Source organism: Phaethon aethereus (genome assembly GCF_964289735.1).
Source record: "Phaethon aethereus genome assembly, chromosome: 19".
In the NCBI taxonomy this organism is placed as follows: Eukaryota; Metazoa; Chordata; class Aves; order Phaethontiformes; family Phaethontidae; genus Phaethon; species Phaethon aethereus.
In genome coordinates, this window is record NC_138595.1 from 11951479 (window position 1) to 11978569 (window position 27091).

Here is a 27091-nt window from a genome sequence, read left to right on the forward strand (position 1 = left end):
AGGTGGAGTCTGGCTGTCCTCCGCCCTCCCTCCCTCCATTGTCAGCGGCAGCGAGCGGTGGTGGCGGGCACCTGCTCCGGCTGCCAGCGGCAGGGATGCTCCTGCCCTTCGCGGCGGAGCGGGGAGGCTGCGGCAATCCCGGCGCGACGGTTTCGGCGCCGCTGCCGGCAGCAGCAGAGGGCTGGAGGAAGGAGATGCTGCTTGCGCGTGCCCAGCCCAGCTGCCGCCTCGGGAAATGAACATGAGTCTGCCAGGCCGTGTCTCCTGCTCCATGCTGAACTGCTTTGTAAGTGCTGCTTTTTCCCTTCTCCTCTCCTCCATGCAAGCGTGGCTGTAAGCCAGCTTTTCTCTTGAGCTCCCATGCTGAGCCGGCTGCCCCGGATCAGGCCTGTCCTTGAGGCCAGGCTGCGTGCGGATCTCCCTGGCCTGGTGTGCCATCCCCCCTGCAAAGGGGGATCCCCTTTTCCTCCCTCCCACATGGCACTGGTGGATGCCGTGGCCCCCGTTGCTGCTGCCCTGCCCGGGCCCAAGGGCACAGCAGCGGCCGGCAGTGCAGGTTGTGTCGGCCAGAAGGCCCTGGCTAGTGTGCTGTGCCACGCAAGCTCCGGCCGGTCCTTGCCTGGAGCTGGAAAATTACTGTGTGACAACAGCCAACCCCAGGGGAGCTCTGCGCTCCCGCCATGGCTGCGGCGTGCAAGGCAGGGCTGTGCAAGACCCCCTCCTGTGCTGATGCTGCCAGGATGGTGTTGTAGTGGGAGGGGGTCCTGAGTTCTGCATCTTTTATACCTTCAGGAAGAGGAGTTTTCTTGCTCAGAGAAGATCCGATGCCTCTTCCTACAGAAAGCCCCCCAGAAGGACTCATGGCCAAACAGGCTCTGAGGGCTTCGGGAGATGGCTGGCTGGTAAAGAGACTGGGGTCCTGAGCCCCCTGCCCTGCTGATGCCCTGGGATGGGGCTGTGGAGGAGGAGATGCTCAGCCTCCTGCCCATCCCGTGCTGCAGGCATGGAGGAACTCAAGGACACCCAGGCCGGCGGAGAGCTCGGGCTGCCCTGTTCCAGTTCTGCTGCTCACTGGGATTTCTACGAAGTGGTGATGGGGGAGGAGGGTATCTGCTCCCTGCCTGCTACACCGGCACACAGGCATGCTCCTTTCCTTTGTGCTCTCCTTGGCTAGTGCCTCAGCATCGGAGCGAGCCGCTGGCAGGAGAGGCCCTGGAGCCCCCCGTGGTCTCCAGTGACCGGTGGCTGCTGGAGCAGGTGCTGTGCCCTGTGTCCCTCACACAGGGACGTGGTGAGTGTGTGAGGAGGGGCAGCTCCTTTGCCTCCAGCTGGGGTTAATGCAGAGTTTTATGCTAGCTATGAGCGGCATGTGCACAGGTACCTCTGCACCTGGGGAGGAGATGGGCTGCGTGGGGTCTGGCTGCCTTGGTCTGAGCTCTGGGGAGCGCTTTGGGTACCTGTGGGTGCTGAGGCTTGAGTGGCCGTCAGCAACATAAGGGGATTCACCATCATTTTAAATATAACTGAGCCAAAAGGGTTGAGTTCTTGTTTCTTCAGATTGAAATTCAGGGTTCTGGCTTTGGTGACTTACCCAGAAAGATGTTTCATTTTAAAATATTATTTAATTCTTACAGAACAGAGTATTTCCTGTTCATTAAAATGCTGGAGCCTAGAGGAGCTATAGGTAGAGAGCCAGAGGCATTCTGAAGAAAAGAGTCCCACACAAATACCTGTGGAATTAACACTGTCCTGGGCTCCCGGCAGGCAAGCATCCTCAGCTGAGTGTCCGGATGCTGCTCATCCGTGCAGCGAGTCGGTGGTTTGGCAGTGTGGGGTGAGGGCTGGTGACAATGAGGACCAAGATTTCATGAGTGGCTGAAGATTCACACCTCTCAAACTGAGACACTCTCTCCACTTTTCCAAGAATGGCGTGTCCAGGCCCCGTGTGTCCTCTCAGACCACTTCCCTCAGGCCTCCGTGGGCTTTCCAGGCTGTCTGAGCAGGTTAGACATGTTCAGCTGCCCTGAGGTCGAATGCCCTGCTCGGGTGCTGTCACCAGGCAGTAGCAGAGGTTGAGTGCACTTAGATGCAGTTGTTGCTGTTACGTTTCACAGTTGCGTATTATCTTCAGAAAGCTTCAGGCTCTTCCCAGACCAGATTTCTTTGTGCAAATTAAAACTCCCAAAAGAAAGCAGTCCTTATGAACATAAGAGGAGGAAGGGTAGGTTGACGCTTTAGAACGAAACCCTTTGTGTTACGGTGTTTCTGCTGTAGGGCCATAGTGAAGGAAATGGGGTCACCTTTGACATGACACCAGTCTGAGATCCTGTGTCTGACCAAGGTGTATCTGCTTGGCTTTCCAAATACCACACGTCTGGAAGAGACAGGACTTGGAGACCCATTTCAGTCTTTCACTGTGCTGTGGGTATCCTGCAACAGCAGGAGGAACTGCTGGGGTCCTGCAGTGTGGGGGCAGGGTCCAGGGGCAGAACAGGCATTTCCATGCACAGGTCCAGGAAATCCCCAAGATATTGGAGTGCAAAGAGTATCCAGCAGCTGTGATTTTTGCCTTTTCATAAAAAATGCTGGCTGGGGCCTGTCTCGACATGTGTTTTGTTTGCAATGCAGGGTGAGGAAGGCCCTCCCAGTTTGGAGTATATCCAGGCCAAGGACTTGTTCCCCCCAAAAGAGCTTGTAAAGGAGGAAGAGTCATTGCAGGTAAGGAAGTAAGAAAATTGAAACCGTCCACTTCAGGATGCGGCAGGCTTGACTCTGGTAGCGTGAAACCTGAGAGCGGTTCTCCAGTCCAGGACGTGTTCTGGAGGCCGTGGGCTGGCTGGCGCTATAGGTCACATTCGGAGTGGCTGGTCCTTCCGTGTGCGTGGAGGCTGCTGACGGCAATTCTGTATGCCCTGGCCCTGCCTTCCCGGCCCTGCCAAGACGCTGCGATTTGTACAGCATCGCATCTGCCGCTTGGAAATACGGCTGGAGCATGATGCAATACAGAGCTGTCCTGGGTATTCCCTGTCCTCCGCCTGTGCTGACAGCGAGAAATTGTGACGCTGCCTGTGCAGCTCTGCAGCAGGTAGACACTCTCTGGGACAGGGCAAGTATCAGAGCTAGGCTGTGCTCTGTGTAGCCATAGCGTGCAATCGCAATGACCGACCTGGCCCTAATACACGTTGCTCCTCGCGTTTTCCTGCCGCATAGCTGTTGGAAAGAGAAACCTCCATACGGTGCCAGCCTCCTGCTGCAAAAGGCCCTTGAAAGACACCTGGGTGCTGTTGCTGCTGTGCAGCAAGGGCGCTATTCTGAACGGTGGGAGCCAAAGCCTCTTGGTGTTTGCTTCCTTTAACATAGTCCACTGCCACCTTGTCCCTCCTATGGCTGGAGCCAGGCTCACGCTGTATGTTCTTACTGCTGCTGCAGTATTTGAGTTTGCTCTGTGATTGGCATCATCTTGGTAAACAGTGCTGATAAAAGCAAGGACTGAAATGTGGCAACGGGAGGATTGACTTGAAGGAGCAAACGCGGGCGGAGGAGTTGCACGGGGTCAAGGCTGCAGGTCTGCGGCCTTCAGGAGGTGAAGCCGCTGAGACGACTGAGCTGAGACTACCTGGAGAAGAGCAGAATCTGCTTAAGTCTTCTGTGTGGAGGACCGTAAAGTTCACTCCTCCCCAAGGGTAATTTGCGTTTAGTAAATTGTTACTCTCTTAATGTAAAGTGGAGTGTAAGAGGATGCTATTGGCCTGATAACAAGCTGTATTCAGGCACCTGGCAGTTCATTCCAGGATTTCCCTCTGTCGGTTCTTGCAGTTTTACCGTCCCATTTCTAATCTGTCTCCCTTCTGTTGCTGTGTGAAAGAGCCACGTAAGCAGAAGAAACACAAGCCAACTAAAAACAGCTCTGGCAAGCGTGCATAAATAAACTGCAGAAATAAAGAGAGTATATTCTCTTAATGTCAAATAATTAACATTTTTAAAGAGTATTCAGACAGATGCCAGTCTAAGGTTATTTTTGTACAAGTAACTTGAGAAGGGAGAAGTTGTTAGTACAGTTGTCACTTGCACATAAAGTCTGAAATCAGTTTTTAGGCAGCACCTACCCAAGCCATAGAAACAACTTCGAAATAAAGACAAGGTGGTCTGACTTGTACTGATTACAGTGTCATGAATTGTTTCATCAGATGCCCTGTCTGGCAAGTAAAGGGCCCTGGCTGAAATGATAAATCTTTGTGACATTTTTTGCCTAATTGGCTACCAACGTCACCTGGTGTAGATGGCATCCGGGGAACAATGAGGAGTCTACTTAGCTAAGGAAAAAGGGGCCTGGTGAATTTTAGGCTGTTCTGCCACCTTTTTTTTTAATATAAGAAAAGAAAAGTCAAACTTGGCCATCTGCCAGGATCCCTTGTTTTAAAAATAGCAATGGCATGTCCAGGCTGATAGGGAAAAACAGAAGGACATTTGATTGTCTGGATTTTTTTTATATTTTTTTAAATCCTAATATTGGTAACTTTAATGAAGTTGCCTCAGTCGCACAAATAACTATACACAGAGATACCCTCAGAGCCTTTTTAGCAGAAATTGGGCAAAACTTTGATTCATTTACTTACCTGGATTGGTACCAGTGGGTCTCGTAGTGCTGCTAAGAGCCCCCTTTATTTAAATGACACGGTAGGATCACGTATACGACACTGCCTTGGGGCAGAGGACTCCGATCATGTCAGGCTCTGCCTTGGGCTGTGCAGAGCACTCCCCAGCTTGTGTCTGAGCTGTGCCTGAGGTTGTGTCCTTTATCATGCCTCTTGCGCCAGGGCTGCGTTCACACTCTCCAAAAAGCAGAGACTGTAAATCCCTCTGCCCCCATGCAACACCCTTGCTGCCAGATGCCCACAGTTGGTGTACATAGGGTTTGGTCACACCTCTCAGCAAGTAATTATCCATCAGGAGGTGCTCACTGCCTCCTGAGGCATCTTTGGAAGTAGATCCATCTCGTGGGGCTGGGCAGTGGGTACCAGTGCTGTTTCGTGCTGTTGTCTGCTGCCAGGGCACGAAGAGCACGTTGCTGTGAATGATTTCCCGCAGGAGACGCACTGCGGAGGCAGCAGGAAGAGTGGCTCTTGGCATTTATGGTGCGCAAAGTACTCTGCATGTGTCTTCAATTAGCGATGTCTCCCTTCCAGGTCCCATTCACTGTGTTGCAGGGTGAGGGAGTGGAGTATCTTGGCCATGCAAATGATGCTGTGATCGCCATCTCCAACTACCGACTTCATATCAAATTCAAGGATTCTGTGATCAATGTAAGTCTGGATCTGCCTGTTCTTGCTGCCTGAACCATAATCTCTCACAAGTATTTTGGGGAGGGCTGGGTGGGAGGGGCATAAGCCATTTCTGTGGTCTGTGGCGTGGGAACTGTGCCTCTTGAAGGATGCCAAGCCTGATGCTGTCTCTAGTTACCACTGGTCATGCAGTTGCAGTTTTGCTGCTGTATTTTGGAGTGTGGATGGGGTTTTCCTTTGGCTAATAATGAGGTCTTTCCTTTGCTGTTCTTTTTAAATTCAAGCATTAAACTTGGCATTTAAGACTGTTAAGGTCTCTTGCAGGCCAGCTTTAATGAAACTTCTCCTACCCGGAGGCCAGCAACTGAGAGTCAGACAGTGGGAGCCTGAGGCTTTCTCTCGCTGTCTTGACTTGCCATCTTTTATTGCAGCTTTTGTTTGGCTCAGTTACCTGTGCTTGTCTGGATGCAATTCTGTCAGTAAATGGCCCCAGGTGGGAGACGACACAGGGACAGAGTAGAAATCAGAATAGTAATTGTTGAAGGAGGCTCTTTGCTGGGTCATGGAGCTTCAAAAACCTCAGAGTGGGTTTGTAGTTTGAACTAGAAGCTCATGATTGTTGATAGAGCCATGACTCTGTGTGACGGGCCTATAGGCAAAGCTGCTGTGTTATGTGGTATGTCTTGTCATGCCCTGCATCTGTCCCTCGCAGGTGCCTTTGAGGATGATGGAAAGTGTGGAGTGTCGGGATATGTTCCAGCTTCACATTGTCTGCAAGGACTCCAAAGTGATCAGGTACCTGGTTTATTGCTGTATTGTAGATGCCGCTGCAGACGAGTTGCCATGATCAGCTCTGGTGTCTCCCTCTGTTCTGCCATTGGAATTGAGCTGTTCGTGGCCAAGGTTACTGAGACTTGGTTCTTTGTTCCTTTTCCTGGTTAAGTGGAGCAGGGCTCCCTCTCTGTGTCTCTTGGCTGGATGAAGGTACCTACTGAGGTTGATTTGCATTTGGGTTTGCAGGTGCCATTTTTCCACCTTTAAGCAGTGCCAGGAGTGGCTAAAGAGGCTAACTAGAGCCATTGCCCGCCCAGCTAAGCCTGAGGACCTCTTTGCATTTGCCTACCACGCGTGGTGCTTAGGAGTCTGTGTTGATGAGGAGGATCAACATGCGCATCTCTGCCGTCCAGGTAAGCTCCTGGCCTGTCTTCTTCCTGCTCTCCTGTCCAGAAGCACTGCAATGCAATTTGAACTGTTGTTCATAAACTGATGTCTGGCTATGTCTTGAGCTCTGCTGTAGCCATAGCCCAAGCTCATCTTGCTGAGGGGCATCCTGTACCTGGCCTACAGATCCAGCTAATGGTCAGATGCAGCTGGATAACAAGAACAATAAAAGGAATAATAGTAATAAGCACAATAAGGAGCATTCTGAGCCAGCAACACATAAGCAGCTTTTCCCTTTCTCCTTGTGAATGCAGAAAACATGCCATACTTTAATACTCCATCATGATGATAGAGAGCTCAAGCAATCTTGTCCCTAGATGGTAAACATCATCGGCTTTGAGGCAGCATAATTAATCTTAGTCCATCTGCATCTCTTCTCCCAACACCTAGAAATGCCATGACATTCCTGTGACCAGGTCTGTGGAGATGTCTGGCTCATCCTTACACAGGCACGAATAAAATCTTTGAATCCATGAAGAGAAAATCAGAGCTGTGATGGTGCCCTCGTGTGGATTGGGAATTTCCCTTCTCTGGGAACACAAAGTTCACTTGCAGTTGCTTTGTCTTTAAACAGCTTCAGCATGAATAAAAGGGGATTAAAAGGAGTGACAAACCTGACTTTAGACTTAAAAATGTGATGGTATTAGAGGAGAGAAGCAGTAGCCTTGGAATGAAATGTCCAAACACAGGTTGGGATGGAGGGATGGGGAGGAATAGTATAGCTGAAAGAGATACCAAAAAGAAGCTGATAGAGAAAAGGTAAACTACGTGTTCTTACCCTGTCCCAAACACTAGCAACTAGGAGATACTTGCTGTCTCTCCTTTAAAGAAAGTATTATTCTCTAATATCAATAAATTTACCTGTGGACATCATTGCTGCAGGATATGAATTAAGAGCTTTGCAATATTTATTTATTGACAATGTTTGACACTCACGCAAGAAAGACATTCCATATTTGTAAGGTGAGGCTAAAACACAAGAGAGCAAACCCTGAGTCAGCCTCTGAGAGAGCAGTCTGGAAGAAGGAACTGCCTGGGGTTCCTGACATCCACTTTGGAAGCCATCTCTGTCAGAAGGGCAAAAGTGGATTAAATTAGCCCCCCCGCACGCTCCACACTGATGTGGGAAGGCTGTTCCCATGCACTCTGTGCCCTGAGACTGAGACGTGATCTGACTTGACAGAATAAGCAGAGGAACCCCTGCACAAATCCTTTTGGATCTTTCTGAAGCAAGATCCCTGCTGTCCAGCTGTCCTGTAGTTCCTCTGCAGCCTATGATAGTTGCTGTGGAGCTGCCACTAACATGTTTAGATTTCATCATTTCTGCTTAGCTGTCAGTAAGTACCCTGTGCTCTGCTCTTCCAGGAGACCATGTGAGATACCGATTTGAGATGGAGCTGGTGAGGATGGGCTTTGACTTGCAGAATGTCTGGCGTGTCTCTGACATCAACAGCAATTACAAGTGAGTGTTTCACCACCAGGCTCTCCCCGCTCTCCTCTTTCTTTACCTTCCCTTTGCAATCCCTGTACAGAGCAATGGATGAGTCAGACTCCAGCTAATCCTCCTTCCTGGCCTTGATAACCCTCAGGCAGATCAGCATACGAGCCAGATCCCCTTTCTTTCCACCTTTCACACCGTGGAATTGAAGAAGGAATACAGCCCAAACACCAAAGCTAGCAGCAATTGTAAATGCTGACTCAGGTAGTTTATAATGTGGTGTGGCCATGATTCATCCTTGAAGGCATCCTGGGAGGAACTGTCCATCGTAGAGTTGTCTTTCTGGTCAGTCTCTAGAATGCTTGCACTGTTTGAAATGAAAAATACAAAGTTTCCATAAAGTCGGGCAGCTATTCAGCTCTGAGAAACTGGGGGCAAGCCGGTGGAGTGTTGTCAGGATGCTCTGAAGTCTGGGGAATGAGCAAGCCTTGTCCAGTCTGGTGCAGAAGGGGCTAAAGGGTGATCTACTTGCAGCCTAGAGCTGGTGGAAGGGCAGCTACAAAGCTGATAGAGTGAAACTCTTCTGACAGTGGCAGATGACTCAAGAAGAGGCAATGGCTGCTATGTGCAGCTTGGGAGGTTCAGAATGGGTATGGGAGGAAAAAAAAAAACCTCCCCCAGGAGTGTGGTGCCGTGCTGGGGCAGATGCCCAGAGAAGTGAGGGTTCTCCTTCATTACAGCATTTCAAGTCTCAGATGATCTAGTGTTGGAAGTGGTCCCCTGTGAGTGGGTGGTTGGAGTGGAGCTCTTTAGAAGGTCTTTTCCACCTGCACATCAGTGATTCCAGCCTGTCATCTTCTGGAGAAGAGCACAGGAGCTCGTGGTGAAGCGCTTCTGCATTCTTTGCAGCAGGTGGCATTAAGCCAACAGGATTTCAAGCTTTGACAGATGTATTCATTTCTGCATTCCCTATAATCCTTTTCTTGAAACCACTGGTATCCCTCGGTCTTTCTCTATGTCTCAGCCAGTAAAAGCATCCTCATCACCTATATATTGAACAGTTCCGGGTCACCAGTTTCTTGTGGAGACTATGAGAAGCCTCAGGCACAACTGGGGAAATCCCGGTGGAGTTTTGCAGTTTGCTGCCTGTTCTCTTCTCTCTTTCTTAGGAATTCAGGCAGCAAGCACTAGTTTTGCGGTTTGATTTACAGTTTCTGCTTGGCCATACTGACCACACTGTTGCTTTTGAACTGTTAACATGACTTTGTCATTTATGCATTTTCTCCAAGGGTGTCAAATAAAAATTGTTTTCTTGAACTGCTCAGTTTTGGAGTGCACAACCTGTAGGACCCTGCCCTTAGCAGAGTCTTTGCATGTCTTTGAGAGGTGTCAAGCTTTCTCTGCTGCTAGATTTTGGGTTGTAGTTCCCTCTGACTATTTCAGAAAGTTCAGCTTAGATTGACCATCTGTGGTTTGCTTCCTGGCCAGTAACACACACAATTAGCCAACTTCTCTAAAGACAGATGTTTTCTTTCCAACCAAACCAGGGAAGAAAGAACTTGAAACAAACCTCAGCAAGCTGGATGCAGGCCTGGTTTTGCTTTCCTCCATCTGCTGAGTTCCTACCTGGGGATCCTGGCAGGTCGCAGCTTCCTGCAGACATCCCGAGATCTCAAAGGTGGTGTAATTTGCTTGTGCAACTCAGAAACCAGTTCTCTCTTGCTGCTTCAGGGAGTGTGTCTTTAAATCCTGCCTTGGCTTTTGATCATTACCACCTGCTTCTATTCACAGGAATCGGGTTACTTTTTAACTGTTTATAGTCCTTTTATCTTTTATTTCCCAGCATTGGCAAAACAGTGTTGTTAGAGACAGGATACTCCAAGGTAATGGCTTTGTTCATTGTCTTTCAAGTCTGTTCCGAAATGTCCTTATCTGGAAACTATTATCTTCTTCCTGGCGACAGCCATCATAAAATTGGAGCAATACAAGCATATAATAACCACGCCTTTGGTCTTGATAAAAGTATACTATTTCAGCATACAATGATAATAAAATTATTACATGATCTCTGTGTGGCTCTCACATCTTCAGTGATCTGTATACCCAGAGAAATGGACACATTCTGACATTCCCCATCTGGTGCACCCATGCTGACCGAGATAGGAGTTGTTTCATATCAGCCTTATTGCTGGTGAGTTTGGTGCATGCGTAGTTCCTTCAAAAAGGAAAAAAAACATTAACCTTTCCTTCAGTGTTGATGCTCGTTTTCAGCTTTGAACTTTTTACAACTGTGGTTTTATTTATTTTTTTACTTCAAGAGGAAAAAGCTGTCTGGAGTTCTGTGTTACTGGTTTAGACAGCTGATGTTTCCGCCTCATTTCTGTGAGTGCTCTTAATTCATATTTTGTCTTATTTTCTTACAATTATTTAAAATTTTGCATACGATCCTTCGCTTTTATTGCAAAAGTGATTATTAGTATTCTTGCTATATGAATGTGTAGACAATAAGCCTACGAAGACCGTTGGCGATTAAACCCCGTGTTTTTGCATCCTGCGAGGGAGGATGTCTCTTGCCTATTACCTTTGTGGTAGAAGAGGCTTTGCCAATCCTTGTCTGTAGGTGTGTCTCGTGCCAATTTATGCGTTTGTGTTGTTATAGCCACCTTTTTCTGGGATCAAACCTCACAGTTTCAAAAATATCTCATCCTGTGTTCTGGGTCAGTGTGGTCCCAGGGGTGTTTCAGGCCACCTCTCCATGACCCACGTCACTTCACTGTTTGTCTCTTTTCCGTGTAACACATGAGCATATTGCACAACGCAGGGACAAGCATGGTTCCCCTTAGGTCTCCCTTTGTTGTGAAAAATGACCACTGAAGTTCAGTACTTTTTCTTATCTTTTCAAGAGTTCCTGTTTCCTAAGAGCAGCTTCCTTCAAGTCTATGGTGAGCAACTTGTAAACAAACAAACAAAATTTAAAAAAATCCAAAACACTTTCTGAAAACCCAGATGCAGTCAGCGACATGAGGTGTATCTGCTCATTCAATCATGTTTCCAGCGAACTCTACATACATGATGCACAACCTCCCTCCACGAAAGCCATGTTGACTCTTCCCAAGTGCACCGTATTTACCCTTGCACCAACTGTGACAGTCAGTTGCTTTGTTCAGAAGTCAGACTCCAGTGGTTTCCCACGTTTGCCCCAGACACCTTTTTACAAAATTGGTATCGTGTTTGCCACCTTTCATTCCTCGGGCACCCAAGCCAATGTAAGCAATAGCTTACACATCTCAGTTAATTATTCACCTGGTGTGCACTTGGGTTGCTGTAAAAATGTTGAGCATTATCTAGTCCTGGTGATTAGTTACTCCTCATTACTAGCAGATTGTTCTAAAACTTCCCCTGCAGAAGTTTCCACATTAATCTCTTCTTGTGCCCTGTCCCTTGTAAAACAGGGTTAGGTCTAGCAGCTTCTCTGTGGGCTCTTCTGCTGAACACCAACACAGTTTTGATTTTCTGCTGTGATCTTGCTGATCTGTTAGACCTTCAGTTTTAGTAGCAGGCTGAGATCTCAAAGATGTTTGAAAAAGGTCTTCAGAGTTTTAATCTTTTAACGGGTCATTTCTGAAAAACTGCATGCCATGTCTCATTTTTACTGTTTTTTTTTTTTTTTAATTCAGGTGCATATTCGACTTCTCTTGTGTCCTTTGGAAACATTTCCCCTTTTCGAAAGATGTCCTTTTCCTTCTAAAAACCTTTTTGTTTATTGTTTAACTCTGCCAGCTCTTCCTGATCTTGATGCTTTTTATATTGCCATTGAATATCATCTGCAGGCTTCCCCACCCCGCATCCCCCCCGCCCCGAAATCGATTGTTACTCTCGTGGGAGGCTTGTCCCCTCTAAAAATATCATTGAATTCTGTTGTCTGAAGAATACTGCAACAAAGTGATTTTTTTCAGTTATTCTGTTTTAGAGCAGAAGTTACATACTTTTGTATTATTTGGCTGTTAGCACCAAGAAGCAGCTGATCGTGGCTAAAAATGTTGCCTTAGTCTCATGCATTATCATGATGCTTATGTGTTTTATGTGGAAGCAACACAAGTCTCTCATTGCAATTTCTGCCCTCGCAGCTTTCTGAATCTCTTCCAGCCTCTCATGGATGTCATTACTGTCGCTCCAGTGGTTGGTAGTGTAGCCTTAATGCTATCCTGTTTCTCTTTAGGCTTTGAGTCCATGCACATTCTGCATTGCTTGTTGATGCTGGTAACTCATAGCCTCACACTTCTACCTTCACATTTTCCTGGCACATACCACACTTCACTAGCTCCAGTCTTCCTACAAGTTTGTAAGATGCTGTTAAGCCAACATACTCATTTATCCTGTTTTTTCAGTTCCTCTATTTTTTGAAATTCTAGCCTAGAAGCACAGGTCTGTTTGTCTTGACCTCATTGCCTGTTTTTATGCGCCCTGCTTAAATTTGGCTTAACTTCTTGAGGCTGTCCTGTTTCCTACCTGAAAATTATTGAGTTCTGTCATATTGTTTTCCTAAGGCTACAGAGTTTTAGTGACTTAACTCTTAGAAGATATGCTCCTGAATCTCTCCTGTACTGACTCTCCCCAACTTTTAGTTTAAGACATCTCCTGTAATATTTCATCTGAAGTGCCAGGGAACCGATTCTGTTTTCATTTCAATGAAGCCCATTCTTCTTGTGTAGACTCAGCTATTCCAAAAGTTCCTCCAGATCTTAATAGATGCTAACCCTCTTCCACATACCTTTTTTCTCAGTCACACTTCAATGCTTGTCTAATTTCCTGACCAATTTTGTACATGGAATCTGAGGCATTTCGGAGATGTCCAAACCTAGACATGCTACCACAGACATCCTGGTCTTCAGCTTCTTACCTGACATCTTTAATTTTGCTTCCTGGATTCCTTTTCCGCACCCTGTTGTTTTTATCCCATAGACCAACCTTGCCTTCTGCCTGGGGCTTTCTGAGCAGCTGTCTAGACACTGTGTGAAGTGCCATCTTCTAACGTGGCAAGCAGTTCCTCGCTAGCATCACAAACTAAATAATACTAAGCGCTGTATTGTGCCTGTCACCATCAGCAGAGATAGCCTGTGCTCTGGGCAATACCAAGCCACCCACTGGAGCTTACCTGCTGGATAGTTTCACCCCCCTCAGTTTGCTTCCCATCTGCTCTTGAAACATTCCTTCTAAATGATGTGGGTTATAGCCTAGAGCTAGAGCTGCTCTTTGATGTTCTTTGCCATGTAGGGCTTTGTCTGCCTGAGCTGGTCCAGTATCCAGGCAGAGCTTTGTCTGAACCCTGCGACCTGACCTGTGAGCAGCAGGGGCAGGATAGTAGCTGCAGTAACCAAGGTGCCCCTGCGCTCCTGGATTTTTACTTGTGCTTCATTTTACTCATATTGCTCTCTCCCCTTCTCCCCAGCACACTGTTTGGCTTTCCCTCTCTTTTCCTTGGCTCCCCTCTTGCCTTGCTTTTAAAGTACTTGCAGTGGGTTTTTAATTTTTTCTAGGGATTTACACGTTTGCAGTCCTGTTGCCTCTTCCCATCTCCCCCACCCTGCCCAACTGATTTTCCATTTCAGCCGAACTGCTTTACCCTCCGGTTCATTCAGAGGTGGGGCTCCTCTGGTCCTGCAGCTCTGCTGGCTGAAGAGTTGGGTGTCCCTTGCTCTTAGCAGCTCATGCTGTGAGTTTCTTCCCCAGGGGACCGGATTGGTAGGGACTTGCCCACCACATTCCTCTCACTGCTGGCATATGTTCAGATGTGTATCAGGAATCTGATTTCTGGCACCCCACCAAACAAAATACTCCTTTAGATCTCCCTCATGTAATTTTATCGTAGCTTACATGGAATCAACCATTGCCATCTTTCTGGGCAGAGTTATGTCTTCCATGCAGAGAAATGTGTAAAGCTTATATGTGGTGACCCCACTTTCTGCAAGGCAGAAAGTGGCAGGTCATCATTTACCAGAAGTTCTGTGTGTTTCTGGGTTTGCAAGTGGTGCAAGAAAACCAAAGCCCCACATAAATTAAGGATGGTTCCCCTAAATGCTCACAAATGCTTAAATCCAGAGGATGTTCCAAAGGCACCCTTGGGAAGTACTGAGGTATTTAGTATGGGCCTGGAGGTGAGGCCTGAGGTGAAAGGAGGTTGTCTTCTCTCAGCTCATTCCTGACAGCATTTTTGGGTCACTTTTCCCACGTTGAGACTGTGCTGAGACACACATGACAAGGAAGAGCGGAAGTCCTGCATGCTGAGTTTGGGGAAATGTGAGCTGCTCCTGCCTCCTCTCTGCACAGCTTCTCTTGTGCAGATTTTGATTGCAGAGTCCTCATCTTGCCTTCATGCTTTCTTTTTTTCAGGCTTTGTTCCAGTTATCCCCAGAAGCTGCTGGTCCCTGTCTGGATCACCGACAAGGAGCTAGAGAACGTGGCTTCATTTAGGTCATGGAAGAGGATTCCTGTGGTGGTGTACAGGTAAACACAAAACCAAACCAGCGCTCTCCCCCAAACCCACGACAGCTGCCCTTTTCCTCGTAGCCTTGTGCAAGGCATTGGGAAGCCAGGTTAGTGGAGCGTGCCTACGGGGCTGTGGAGTGAGGGGTGACAGCGATAGCTGCATTCTGGTCGTCATGCTGTATATTCTTTTTGCCTCCTACCTGAAAATGTGCCGCTCTCAGGACTCCTCCTCCTCCCAGCACATGTATCAGCCTCTGTAGGCATGCAGCCTGCAATGGTAACGCAGGGTGTTCTTCTGAAGGGAGAAACAACATTCCAGTAACTGTTGCTTCTTTCCTGCCTTTGGTTAGATCTGAAGATGTGGGTGACTTTCCTCCTATGGGAGATGCAGCAAGTATGTCAAATTAAGGTTCTCTTTCTTTGAGTTTCAAAATTTTTTCACAGATTGGTACATGCCTAGCTGCTACTTTGAAAAGAAGTCTTGGGCAATATGAGCCTGGTGTATGGCCCTGCTCTCAACTAGGTGTTCAGGCCTGGACATACCTTTTAATACCCAAGTGCAAATCGTTTGTTTTGACCAAGTTCTGAGAGTTTGAGTAACAGAATGAAATGTTTGTATGTGGCTGAACTTTGACTCAATAGCTGGTAAATACACAGAGTACTTATTCCCTGCTCAGCCTTCCAAAAATAGTCTATAGACAGGGGTGCAGGAGGCTAGGCAGCAAATAGAGCAGGGCTTTTCAGGGTAGTGGGGTGGCTTCTCATCAAAAAGTCTGCTAGGAGACAGGCATGTTTGACACTAACAGGAGACTGGTTGAATGGGTGCACCCAGTCAGTGCGTGTGCCATAACACACATTACGGTCTCTAGCCTTAGACTCCCTGTTAGCAATTACTAAATCCAGATATAAAAAGCTTTGAAAATATCAGAGGTGCACAACAAAGGACAGTCCTGGGAAATAGGAAAGCTGAGAAACAAAACCGGTGAATTTACATGTACCTTAACTCTACATCCTCATGTTCCATGGTTTGCTATTAGATACTGGCAAAACACAGTGTATTACTTCTAGAAGAATTAAATTCTACAGCAGAGTAATAATGAACATCGCTCATCGTATGGAGCCTTTCCCTCTTTGTAGCTAAGTCAGCTAAAAAGTATTTGTGATTACTTCTGCTAAAAATGGCCTGGTGCTGGAGACTGTCCCAGTGTGCCTCCCCACCCAAGGGCAAAGCCATGTCTTTTTGCTACTCTAACAATTATTTTGTTCCTTGCTTTATAATATCACTGTAATGGTACCCAGTAATTTACAAGCTGAGCTGCAACCCTTTGCAGCCTGGGATCAGATTAGAAGATGCTGACAAGTGATATTTCAAGATGGGACAAGTGCTTGCCCGTATGCATCTCTCGTTTTCATGCACTCTTTTGCCTTTTCCCTCAAGATTGAAGTCTCTTGGCCAGGAGGGTCCATGAGGGCCATGGCTGCTTCTGGAGTGCCTTGTGCTGTATGGAAGAGGAAGGGAAGAAACTAAAAGCCTCACACTCAGCTCCTGCTCATCACCCATATTTCAAGAGAGAGTGGACAAGTGGGCTTGGGTCCCTGCATCCCAGGGCCTTGGTAACCACAGGACTGTTTGGTAGACTTCGGAGCTTTTGGGGAACAAGGCTGAATTCATTAGCTGATGGTCAGATCTGTAAAACATGACACCAAAGGTGCCACGTTACCAGTTTTCTTACAAAAAGTGTAATTTAGCTGTTAAGCAAAGTAGAAATTCAGGTCTCCATCTCTGAGTCCTCAGTGGAGACGCACAGTAGAGATGCAGGAGCCTCCAGGCACAATTCACTTTTAAAACAATGCAAAGGATGCAATTAATTATATAGCTGACTACAGTGGCAGACGGCATTGTATGCCAGCCGCTCCTCGTTATTACTCTCTGTCTACGTAGCCACCTTCAGGAGACCTTGGGACTATGTTAGCAAGATTGCTCCTCACAGACACTCGGCATCACCTTTGCCCATGTTCATGCTGCAGTGGCAAACAGTGGACGTTGCTCCAGCCCCATGGCTGAGCACTCCATCTCAGGCTTTGAGATATGCCAGAGTGAGCCAGGAGCTTAATCCAGAGACTCAGGAGATGAAAGCACTCGCATACATGCATCTCTGCTGAGAAACTTTAGGTGACAGCTCTGTAAACCTTCTCTCAGCTCTTTCCTGTGTTTTAAGCTAAGCTGTGTGACTTTGCATTGTGGATGAGCACTCTTATGGCCAGAAAACAACAGGGACTTGAGCGATATTAGTTGATGCTTTCTGGATGATTGTTATGGGTTAAATGTCACATACTGACAACATCAGACATGCTCTAACCTTGTGCTCTGAATAAATCTGGGAGTAAAAGCTCAACTAACAAACTACAAAGGCACCTCATGCTCCAGCTTTGGATTCTGAAATGGTCTCGAGTCATTAAAACTAAACTGAGGATCACTAAAGAATAATTTCGTCCGCATAAGTTAAAACACTATGGCACCTTCTGCCATTCCAATTTCAAGAAAGGAGCTTTTTTCTTTGAGGAAAACCTCCACAAACATCCGCAGTAAGAAAAGACCTGAAATGCTTCATATGCTTGTGCTGGGGAGATCTGCAAGAGAATGTAGAGTCAAGCTATGGGTGCTCTCCTGACCTGGGAAGCTCATTGCAAGCTCAGTTGTGGTTTTGGTTCGTCTGCTGGCACCTGCTATGCTTTCTGCTTGCTGTTGACTTCATGCTCATTGATGCTGGCCATATTTCCTTGTGTTTATTGGCATGTCATTACGTCTCTTGAAACAGGCTTCCTCAAGGTCATCCCCTGCCCAGCATTTATTGCAGTGCTGAGCAGTTTGTGCTACCAAGAAGTTTTCTGAATTTAATATGACTCTTTGGCAATGTTTGGAGTATTGCATTAAGCAGGCTACCTCTGACTTCAAGTGGCCTACACAGCTAAACTCTTTTTCTGCCCTCTGCACCCCAGAATAGTGCCATCACATCCAAACAGCCTGCTGAGAGCAGTCCCTGGCACAGCACTTGCATTTCCCAAAAACGTGCCCAGGCGCTGTCTGAGAAAGTGGTGGTTGGCACAGGCCAAAAACTGTGGGTGTGCTAACAAACAAGCTTGGATGATCACAGGCCGGTGCTTAAGTCCACACCTTGGCTCTGTTTCATTTACTAGTATAAACAAAGCCTTTGCCGCTGTCTGTATTAACCATCCTTCAGCGATCCTGAAGACAGGAATAGATCTCCTGGGTGTGACTGCTCTGTAAGTCACCTTGCAGAACAAAACAGCAGCAGAGGAGGGCACTGAAAGAAAAATGTCCTCACAGTATTTGGACTTAGCTGAAAACGTTGAAGTCTTCAATTTAAAGTCTTCATCAGTATTATCTATGAGAAATCATTAATGATAATACACAGATGTCATTAATAATAACACATTTTCTGCAGTTATTGCTAAGTTGCATCAGGAGAATAAGGGGACCTTGTTTTGAGAAGCAAATCCATTCCTGCAAACTGCAGTAGCTGCTGGTGAGATACCGTACACCACTGTTAGGAGTTCAAGGCCTCGACCCATTTTCTTGTGTGCTGCTTTACAGCAAATAACATGAACAGGCACTGTCATCCTCTGTGGGTGAGCAGAGCCCTTCGCAGGGGGGTGGCATGAGAAAATGGTGCCTTCAAGAATGCTTCTGAAATAGCCCTCGCTGGCAGCTAAACAGCCCTTGAGTGATGGGTTGAGGCTTGTGCTAGTGTGCTTTAGGATCTAGACTATTACATCCCCTACTTTGCCACTAATGCAACTTTTTCAGAGGTGTTGACCTACCAATAAAAAAAAATTACTTGGATGTGGTTTGTCAGGGGCTTTATCTACATCTTTGTTCTTACCCCAGCTCATTTTCAGAGAGGTGCTGCATGAGGGGTGGTGGGGTAGGGAGGAGCAGGCACTGTTGTTGTGAAGAACTGAGGTGTGGGGCTGTCCAGTGTATTATCCTGTCTCCAAGAAGGGCCAGGTACCAGGGTAGCATAACAAATGGGACAGGTATGCGGGTATTGTTTTCTGCTGCATCTTTGGAGCAGCTGGTATCTTAGATTTTCTACAGCGGATATTCAGGAGAACATGTGATTTTGCTTTGTGGTCACTTGGTAGGCCTACTTTCCATGAATTTAATGCATTTTGGAACCAGTTTATACTTCTACGTTGCACTGTTGCAGTGAGTCCACTGTCTGTCATGTCTGCTGTCCAAAAAATGTAGCTTGTTTTTCTTAAACTTTTATGGCGTGACTGTTCCAGTACTTATCTGTGTGACTGATCTTCCAAACTCACTTTTTTATATCATTCATTACCTTTTATGTTTCTCATCCTTTCTTGTCCTTCTCCCGTGGTGGGAGTCATTCCCTAAAGTTGTCCCTGTAGCGAAGCTGTTCTATACCTCTGACTGTCCTTGCCACCCTTCTCTGGAGGTCTGAGTACTACATTATCCTTTTTGAGATGGATTAGTGAGAAATTTGTGTCATTTTGAAGATACATAAGATGTGATGCCATCATGTTTTCTATCTTATTCTTTTCCAAATAACTGCTGGCACATCGTTAACCTTTTTGCTTCTCTTGAGCTGAGGCTTTTTGAGAGCTCCACAGTGACTTCAAAGTCTTTGAGATCTGGCAGCTGATCTGTAACCAACTGCTCCCTTTCAATAGCTGGAGTTATGTTTTGATCATCTGTAAATACTCTTCATTTATGAATGCTGAATTTTGTACTCTAGTTCTATCACCCAGTATCACAAGATCCTTTGCAACTTTTTCCAGACAGCCATAGACTCTTTTGGATAATTCTGTTCTCATCAGCAGATTTGTCACCTAATTGTCTGTTCCCTTTCCAGGCCATTTGTGAATGACTTGACTAGTGTGTTCATGTGAAAAATGAACACTTCTTCCTACTTCAGGCCATCTGCCAGGTGTCAGTAAGCAACAGCCAGGGTAGGGTTCACATTTTAGGGGTTGTTAATGAACACCAGCTCAGGCCTCCACCCAAGCGACTAACCAGTCTGATGCTAAGTGAGCTAATCTTTCTAACCTACAAGTGATAAATGAAATGGTTTAACAACTGGTATGTACTTCAAGGGAGGGGAAAAAAAAGAGAATGGGAAAACAGACCAGTATTAAAATAAATAAATATTACTTTCCCAAAGTACAACCATAATTAAAGTTCTCCTTACTGGTTTAATATTTAAATATTTACATATCTGTGGACACTAATAGGTATATATGTTTTATGTATTATATATTTATAGATAATATATATTTCTATATTATTGTAAATAAAAATTGTTTAATAGAGTAGTGGCTAGAACAACTGGCAGCTTCCCCCTTGCTGCAGAAACCCTCCATTCGTTTCAGTGCTAGTCGGGTCCCAGGGCACAGCTGTCGATCCTCGAGGTGGAGGACTGAACCCTGTGAGCTGCCGCTGACCCGAGCTGCCACCTTCCCCTGGCACTGGCTGTTCCTGACAGCCACGCCAGCCACACGCTCCTCTGCAGTCTCGTTTTGCCAGCTGTCCCAGCTCCGTTAGGCACTCCTGTGCTGCTCGCAGCCATCTTCTGCCATCTGCCATCACCGCTGTGATGCGAGTGACAGCCTCTGTGTCACTGCTTTTCTTATGGATAATGGTTATTTGAAATGCCCTGCCCTGTTTTACTGCTTGAATGCAAGAGTAAATGCAGTGAAGCAGTGAGGAGGGTTGCACAGGTGCTGGCTGTAGGTGAAGTTTTCTGGGGTTGTTCCTCACCTTTCCAGGGGGCTTCATGAGGCTCTCGCTTCCTTTCCAGACATGTGCGCAACGGGGCGGTGATTGCACGCTGCAGCCAGCCTGAAATCAGCTGGTGGGGCTGGCGAAATGCTGATGACGAGTATCTTGTGACATCTATTGCCAAAGCCTGTGCCTTGAACCCTGGAGTAAAGGTACCCGGTGGCATGCCACACAACGGGAGCAGCGACGGCAGCGAAGCCTGTGATGCTGACTTTGGTGAGACAGCTTGCTCCCTTCCACTCTCCTCAACGTCTGAATTATTTAGTCTTTCCTACCCCCAAGTTGCTGTTGCTGCTAGCAGGGCTGTTAGAACACAAGGTTTACGCCCGATATCCAGATGGATAATCTGGGCTCTGTCATGCCTTGACCACAGTGTGCGAGACGGGTCTCGGCTCCTTCACGGCCAGTGTTGGGTGGCACTGGAGGCCTGTCGTAGGAGGGAGGGAGGTGCCGGGAGCTCAGTCTGTGCTGTCTCTGCAGATTCGTCCCTGACCGCATGTTCCGGCGTGGAGAACACAGGAACTCCTCAGAAGCTGCTGATTCTTGATGCCAGGTCCTACACTGCAGCTGTGGCCAACAGAGCGAAGGGAGGCGGCTGCGAATGCGAAGGTACAGAGGGCTAAGCACGTCCCAGAACACCTTCCTCTTGGACCTGCTTTGTCGAGCAGGTCCTAGAGCGCAGTTGGGGGATCAGGTCAGCATTTTGGTGCTCAATCTCTGGAAGGATGTTCCCCTTCTTGCTCCTGCAAAGTCTGTTATTCTAGACGTTTCACTGTTGGCCAGCAAGGCTTTTGTAGAAAAACTACCTACCTGGAGACCAGAAATGATGCTGTGAGGAGACAGCTAAACTAAGTGTATGGAGGCAGTTGCTGCAGTGGCAACAGCCCTCTCTGAATGCTTCTGTCTTTGTTGTGTTCAGAGTATTACCCAAACTGTGAAGTCGTGTTCATGGGCATGGCCAACATCCACTCCATCCGGAACAGTTTCCAGTATCTGCGTGCTGTCTGCAGTCAGGTGCCAGACCCCAGCAAGTAAGTAATGGTTCTCTAGCTGAGTTTGATGCCATATCTGTTACTGTCCTGGAGGGTTTTCCCTCCCTTTTCCTTTTTTTTATCTCAAGTTTCTGCCTCAGAAATGGAGGCATAGGAATGTGCTCACAGTGTTTGAATATGGCTTATTTTGATCCCTGGTAATCCAGAAGGGATTGCAGCACTTCCTCAGTGTCGCTTGGTTGTGTGTGTCCTCTGAGGGTTTCTAAAATGTAGCTGTATCTGGGGAAAATTTGAAATTAGGTGGTGTATTTTTTGCACTATTCCCAGGCTGCCTGGCTCTTCTTGATCATGTTTTAGAAAAGACTGATTTGCACTGAGGACTCCAAAAATATTTGGCTTAAAATATTTGGGTTTTTTTCCACTGGAGAGCAAAGCAACCATTTTTTCGCTTTTTGCACACCTTCTAGCTGGCTTTCAGCCCTGGAGAGTACCAAGTGGCTGCAGCACCTTTCTGTCATGCTGAAGGCAGCAGTGCTGGTCTCCGGTGCGGTTGACAGAGAAGGACGTCCAGTGCTGGTTCATTGCTCAGACGGCTGGGACAGGACTCCGCAGATTGTAGCACTGGCAAAGATTCTTCTGGACCCTTACTACAGGACCATGGAGGTATCCGTTGTGCTGTGCTGCTATTTCATTGCCTCAGAGTCTCCGGAGAAAGGAGCAGGATCGCGTTTGGCAATAAGCTTAGCGGCATTTCAGAGCTACTGTTGTGGGTGTTGGGTTTTTCCATGTTCTCTTCCTGCCTGTCTTCAGTGAGCTCTACCTCGCTCCTCTGTCCAGCTTCAAGTGCTGTGGTAAATAACCTCTTGTGTTCAAGGTACAGCTGCTTCCCTGCTCTGAATTGTGCATGTTCTCCAAGCTGTTTATTGTGTAGAAATAACAGCTGTTAGTTCATGTTTGGAAACCTCTGACATTCAGGTAGCTTTGCTCCCAAACCAGGCACCGGTGCAGCCTCCTTTCCAGCCCTTCAGAAGTCCTGAGTTTGCCTGGCACTGCTGGCAGATGGGGCTTGCCTTGTCCTGCAACGTGCCTACAGCACAGTGTGTGCATTTAGGTTTTTTTTTTATTCACAGGGCTTCCAGGTGCTTGTTGAATCAGATTGGCTGGATTTTGGTCACAAGTTTGGCGATCGCTGTGGTCATCAGGAGAAGGTGGAAGATCAGAATGAGCAGTGCCCAGTTTTTCTCCAGTGGCTGGATGCTGTTCATCAGCTTCTGAAGCAATTTCCTTGCCTCTTTGAATTTAACGAAGCTTTTTTGGTAAGAAATATGCATGCAAACATCTCTTTATCCCTTGCCAGATGCGAGCAGAGGCAGAGGGAAGGCTATGATATTTTACAGTGTTGTAGTTGAAAGAAAACAAAAACTTAATTCTTTAAAAACGGGAAAGTGTCTGAGTAGTGCTTGGGCTCTCTACTGACATTCCTGACATACCTTCACTGTGTGGGTCCAGCCCTGCCCTTCAGTTGTGGTATTTTGACCTGGTTCTGTATGTGTGATGCTTCTGCCGGCTTCTGTTAGCTGCTTGCAATTTCCTCCTCCTCCCAGCGGGTACTGCAGGCTTGGAATACCCCGCAGATTGCACAGTGATGAAGGGTTTATATTCTCTGGTTTCTGTGAATCACTTCTTCCCCAGGTCCCTTTCCAGCCCAGTGAATTCAGATACCACCAGCAGCACTGTTTTGCTTAAAAGCCTGATTTGCATATCTCAGAGCAATATGAGTCTGAAACATTTTAAAAAAAAAATTACAGAAACGATAGCTATTAATCTCTGTCTTATCAAATAATACAGGTCAGGGTTGTAGAGGGATGGGTATGATATCAGTTGACTGTTGCTTTCACTTTGATTCCTGTTGCTGTCCCCTCTCTGCCCTGCCCTGTGTGGAAGAGGATAGCAGCAGGGTCACTGGCTGGGTAGGATGTGCATGAGCCATCCCAGAGGGGTGGAAGAGGTTTCCCCTGTAGACAGCAGACACAGTTTCCCAATGGCCCTGACAATTGTTCCCGTTCTGATACTGCAGGTGAAGCTGGTCCAGCACACCTATTCCTGCCTCTATGGGACCTTCCTTGGGAACAGCCCCTGCGAGCGAGAGATGCACAACATCTACAAGCGTACCTGCTCCGTGTGGTCCCTCCTGCGGGCTGGCAATAAGAACTTCCACAATCTTCTCTATATGCCAGGGTCTGAACAGGTCAGCAGAGCTCCTGACCCAGCTTTGCAGGCTCTCTGCCTGCCAGGCACCAGGGACTGTGTGGCGAGAGGCTGGAGGGGTTTCCTTTTGCATTCATCTCTGATTGTAAGTGGTTGTTGCAGGTGCTGCATCCGGTGTGCCACGTGCGAGCGCTGCACGTCTGGACAGCAGTGTATCTCCCAGCTTCCTCACCGCATCCTCTAGGACAGGATGATATGGACATTTACCTGCCTCCTGGATCTCAGAGCCAGGAGTTCAATGGCAGATGTTTGGACAGGTAAGAGCCTAGAGCTCCAGGCCCAGGCTGCCACCTACCCACAGGCTCTTTCCCTCCTTGCTCATTGTAGTTCCTCTGTTTTACCTGTTGTTCTCATCTTTCCTGTGGAGAGCAAGAGCTCTGTAGCATTGTCCCAGGCACTTGGAGAAGAACGTGTACAGCTCCCTGCTGCACCTAAAAAGGCAAACTATGGGGGCCATACTGTAGTGTTGTGCGTTTCAGCTCATGCTGCTGCACCCACCCCATGATCTGTAATTAGGAACATCTCCCTTCCCTAATCTCAGTTTTGACTGAAATGAGGGAAGTTTCAGGAGTTTTGTTGTGAGATTTGCTTTGCCTTTGGGTTCTAGATTACCAAAGACAAGATCTATGGATGACCTTCTCTCAGCCTGCGACTCCAGCAGCCCGCTGACCCGCACATCTAGTGATCCCAACCTGAATAACCACTGTCAGGAGGTCCGGGTGAGCCTGGAAGCCCGGCTTGCCACCGCTGAGGGAGCCGAGCCGCACTCGGGCGAAGGCAGTGCGGTGGCTGCAGGAGAGGCACGACGGGTGGAGGAGCAAGAGGAAAATGCTCCCCTGCAAGCCAACAATGCTTGTAGCAGCCGTGCTGAGCACGCAGGGCATAGCAAGCAACTGAGCAGCTGGGCTTCCATGCCAGCAAGCAGTGTGTCTCTGGAGGCAGAAAAGGGAAACAGAACATACACAGAGGAACTGGATGGCACATGTCCAGCTTCAAATCCCTCCAGACAGGAAAATGTTGACAGGGTTTCCACCAGTTCCAGAAACCAGTTAGAAACCTGTCCCCAGGAACCTTTGAAGGCTCCTGGCATGGTGTCCAATGGAGGAGGCTGCCCCAAGAGATACACCACCTGCCAAGACATTCCCAGCCAGGAGTCCCTGGCACCGAGTGCCCCTTGTCAGGACATCCCCGGCCCTGCTCCAGGAGTCCCTTGCACAGATGAAGATAACAGCAAAGGTGATGCTGGAAGGAGTGTGCCCTGTGAGGAGCCTGGCCGGCTGGCGAGACTCCCACTAGAGCAATGGCGCAAGCCCATTTCCCAGAGCCAAAGCAGCGAGTTCTCCTTCCTGGGGTCCAACTGGGACAGTTTTCAAGGAATGGTGACATCGCTCCCCAGTGGGGAGCCCACACCCAGACACCTCCTCTCCTATGGCTGCTGTAGCAAGAGGTTGGGCAGCAAACCGCTGCGGGCGCCAGGCCTGTGCCTCAGTGGCCAGTGGTCTGCCAGAGAAGGTGCGAAACCCTCAGTCTGCTCTGGCCACATCAGCACGCATTTTGCAGGCCTTGCAGGGAAGCCTGGCCGTTCGTGGCTACCCTGCCACCTGAAGCAAGCGTCTGGTCCCAAGCACATGCTGCCAAAATGTCCTTCTCCGGTGCCTCCTCTCTACTTGGACGATGACGGGCTCCCCTTCCCCACGGATGTGATTCAGCACAGGCTGCGGCAGATCGAGGCCAGCTACAAGCAGGAGGTGGAGCAGCTGCGCAGGCAAGTGCGAGAGCTGCAGCTGCGCCTGGACATCCGCCACTTCTGCGCTCCTCCGGCTGAGCCTCCGATGGACTACGAGGATGACTTTGTAAGTAACTGCCTCTAACACCTTGACTCCAGCAGTGGTGGTCTGCACCCGCCTCACACCACCCTCTCCAACCCAGGGTTCTCAGTCTCTTGCTTTTGGAGTAGGTGGTTAAGATTGTTCCTATGTTTCCTCAGCTCTGTTCCCCTCCTGTCCGTGTGCCCTGTCCTCATGCCACCCAGAGCTATCTCTGCTTCTTGAGGGACGAGCAACAGCTCCCACACCAAGCCATGAATGCTTTACCCCCTTGTATGGGCAGCTGTGGAGCTACCCACATGCCCATCACAAGCACTGAGTGTGGCCAGAACGGGAAATGCGACTGAGGCAGCTGAGGGGATTTGTGACTTCGTCTCTTTTTGCAGACATGTTTGAAGGAATCGGACGGCAGCGACACTGAGGACTTCTGTTCTGATCATAGTGAAGACTGTTTGTCAGAAGCAAGCTGGGAGCCTGTTGATAAGAAGGAGACTGAGGTACGTGTCCTGTTATGGCAGCTGTAATGCAGCAGGAGAGAATGTTTCTTTGCAGCTAACTTTGGTGGTTATGGCAGCAGAGAGTGATCTGGAAGCAAGGCAGAGAGCAGCCACCCTTGTCCTTGAACACATCCTCTGCATCCACTGCTGCTGCTGTGTTCGATAGAAGGTGACCTGCAGGGTGGGCTCGCTCTGAGCTGGCCTGCTGTGGTCCACAGCCACGTCTCAGCCTGTGCTGGGGTCCTGAGACCTGGTCGTTGTGATGTTACAAAATTAAAGCTAATGAGGACTGGTGTCTGCCCTAGGTCACGCGGTGGGTTCCAGACCACATGGCCTCACATTGTTTTAACTGCGATTGTGAATTCTGGCTGGCCAAACGGAGGCATCACTGCAGGTAAACAATATTATCGCTGTAGTTCCACTCTTCTTCTCAGCTTGTTTCTCACAAACTTCACAAAACGTCTGTCTGGATGTTTGTTCCCTCCAGCTCCCAGGAGAAAGTTTTAGGTTTTTCCTTTATTTGCCAGGCCTCATAAATTCTCTGCAGATTTCCATTTTATATTGTTCTTGTTTCTATTTTCCCAAGGCCTTTTATCCTTCTGCTGGGTAGTAATGCCCATTAGTCCCTTTTTAGTGCTAGCCAGTTAGCTTGCACTGGAGGCCACAGTATATACTTTAAGAAAGATGTTGACAAGTCATAAGTAGGGCTGGATCCTTTGTGCTTTCTGAAGTTTTGCTATGGTGTTCCCAGCTCTCTTCACTGGTTTTCTTGCTCCTTGACAGGAACTGCGGGAACGTGTTTTGTGCTGGTTGCTGCCATCTGAAGTTGCCCATCCCTGATCAGCAGTTGTATGACCCTGTCCTCGTTTGTAACTCCTGTTATGACCACATCCAAGTGTCTCGTGCCAGGGAGCTCATGAGCCAACATCTGAAGAAACCCATCGCCACAGCTTCCAGCTGAATGCCAGACAAAGGGACCTGTCTAAGCCCAGCCTTTTCTCTCATGGGTTTGAAGGGTGACTCTGCCTCCACTGTAATTGTGAAGGCCTTTGGTGCAACACTTGAACACCAAGCTTGAATGCCCTGTCTTCAGCAGTCTTACTATCAGTCTGGAGCAGAGGAGCTCAGATTAGAGAGTATGGTATGTGTCCCTGCTCTGGTACCGGTGAGCCCCTACATTGTAGTCTGACAACCTAGGGCTGAAGAGGGGATTGCAACATCTTTCTTTTGTGGGCTGGAAAGCAATGTTTTCACAGA

General features: G+C 48.0%; 1 protein-coding gene across 1 annotated transcript; it reads left to right on the forward strand.

Annotated features, from left to right (window-relative positions):
* Positions 1–226: 226 nt before the first annotated feature.
* Positions 227–26795, forward strand: MTMR4 (myotubularin related protein 4; the record flags this gene model as incomplete). The annotated part of the gene is made up of 18 exons (XM_082008538.1): positions 227–286; positions 2629–2718; positions 5187–5303; positions 5995–6077; positions 6303–6469; positions 7869–7965; positions 14332–14445; positions 20271–20467; positions 20732–20860; positions 21171–21282; positions 21711–21906; positions 22374–22559; positions 23321–23491; positions 23614–23768; positions 24119–25364; positions 25724–25834; positions 26140–26228; positions 26618–26795. Exons 1-18 carry the CDS (start codon positions 236–238, stop codon positions 26793–26795), a joined length of 3489 nt encoding a protein of 1162 aa, XP_081864664.1. The 5' UTR covers positions 227–235.
* Positions 26796–27091: the final 296 nt, after the last annotated feature.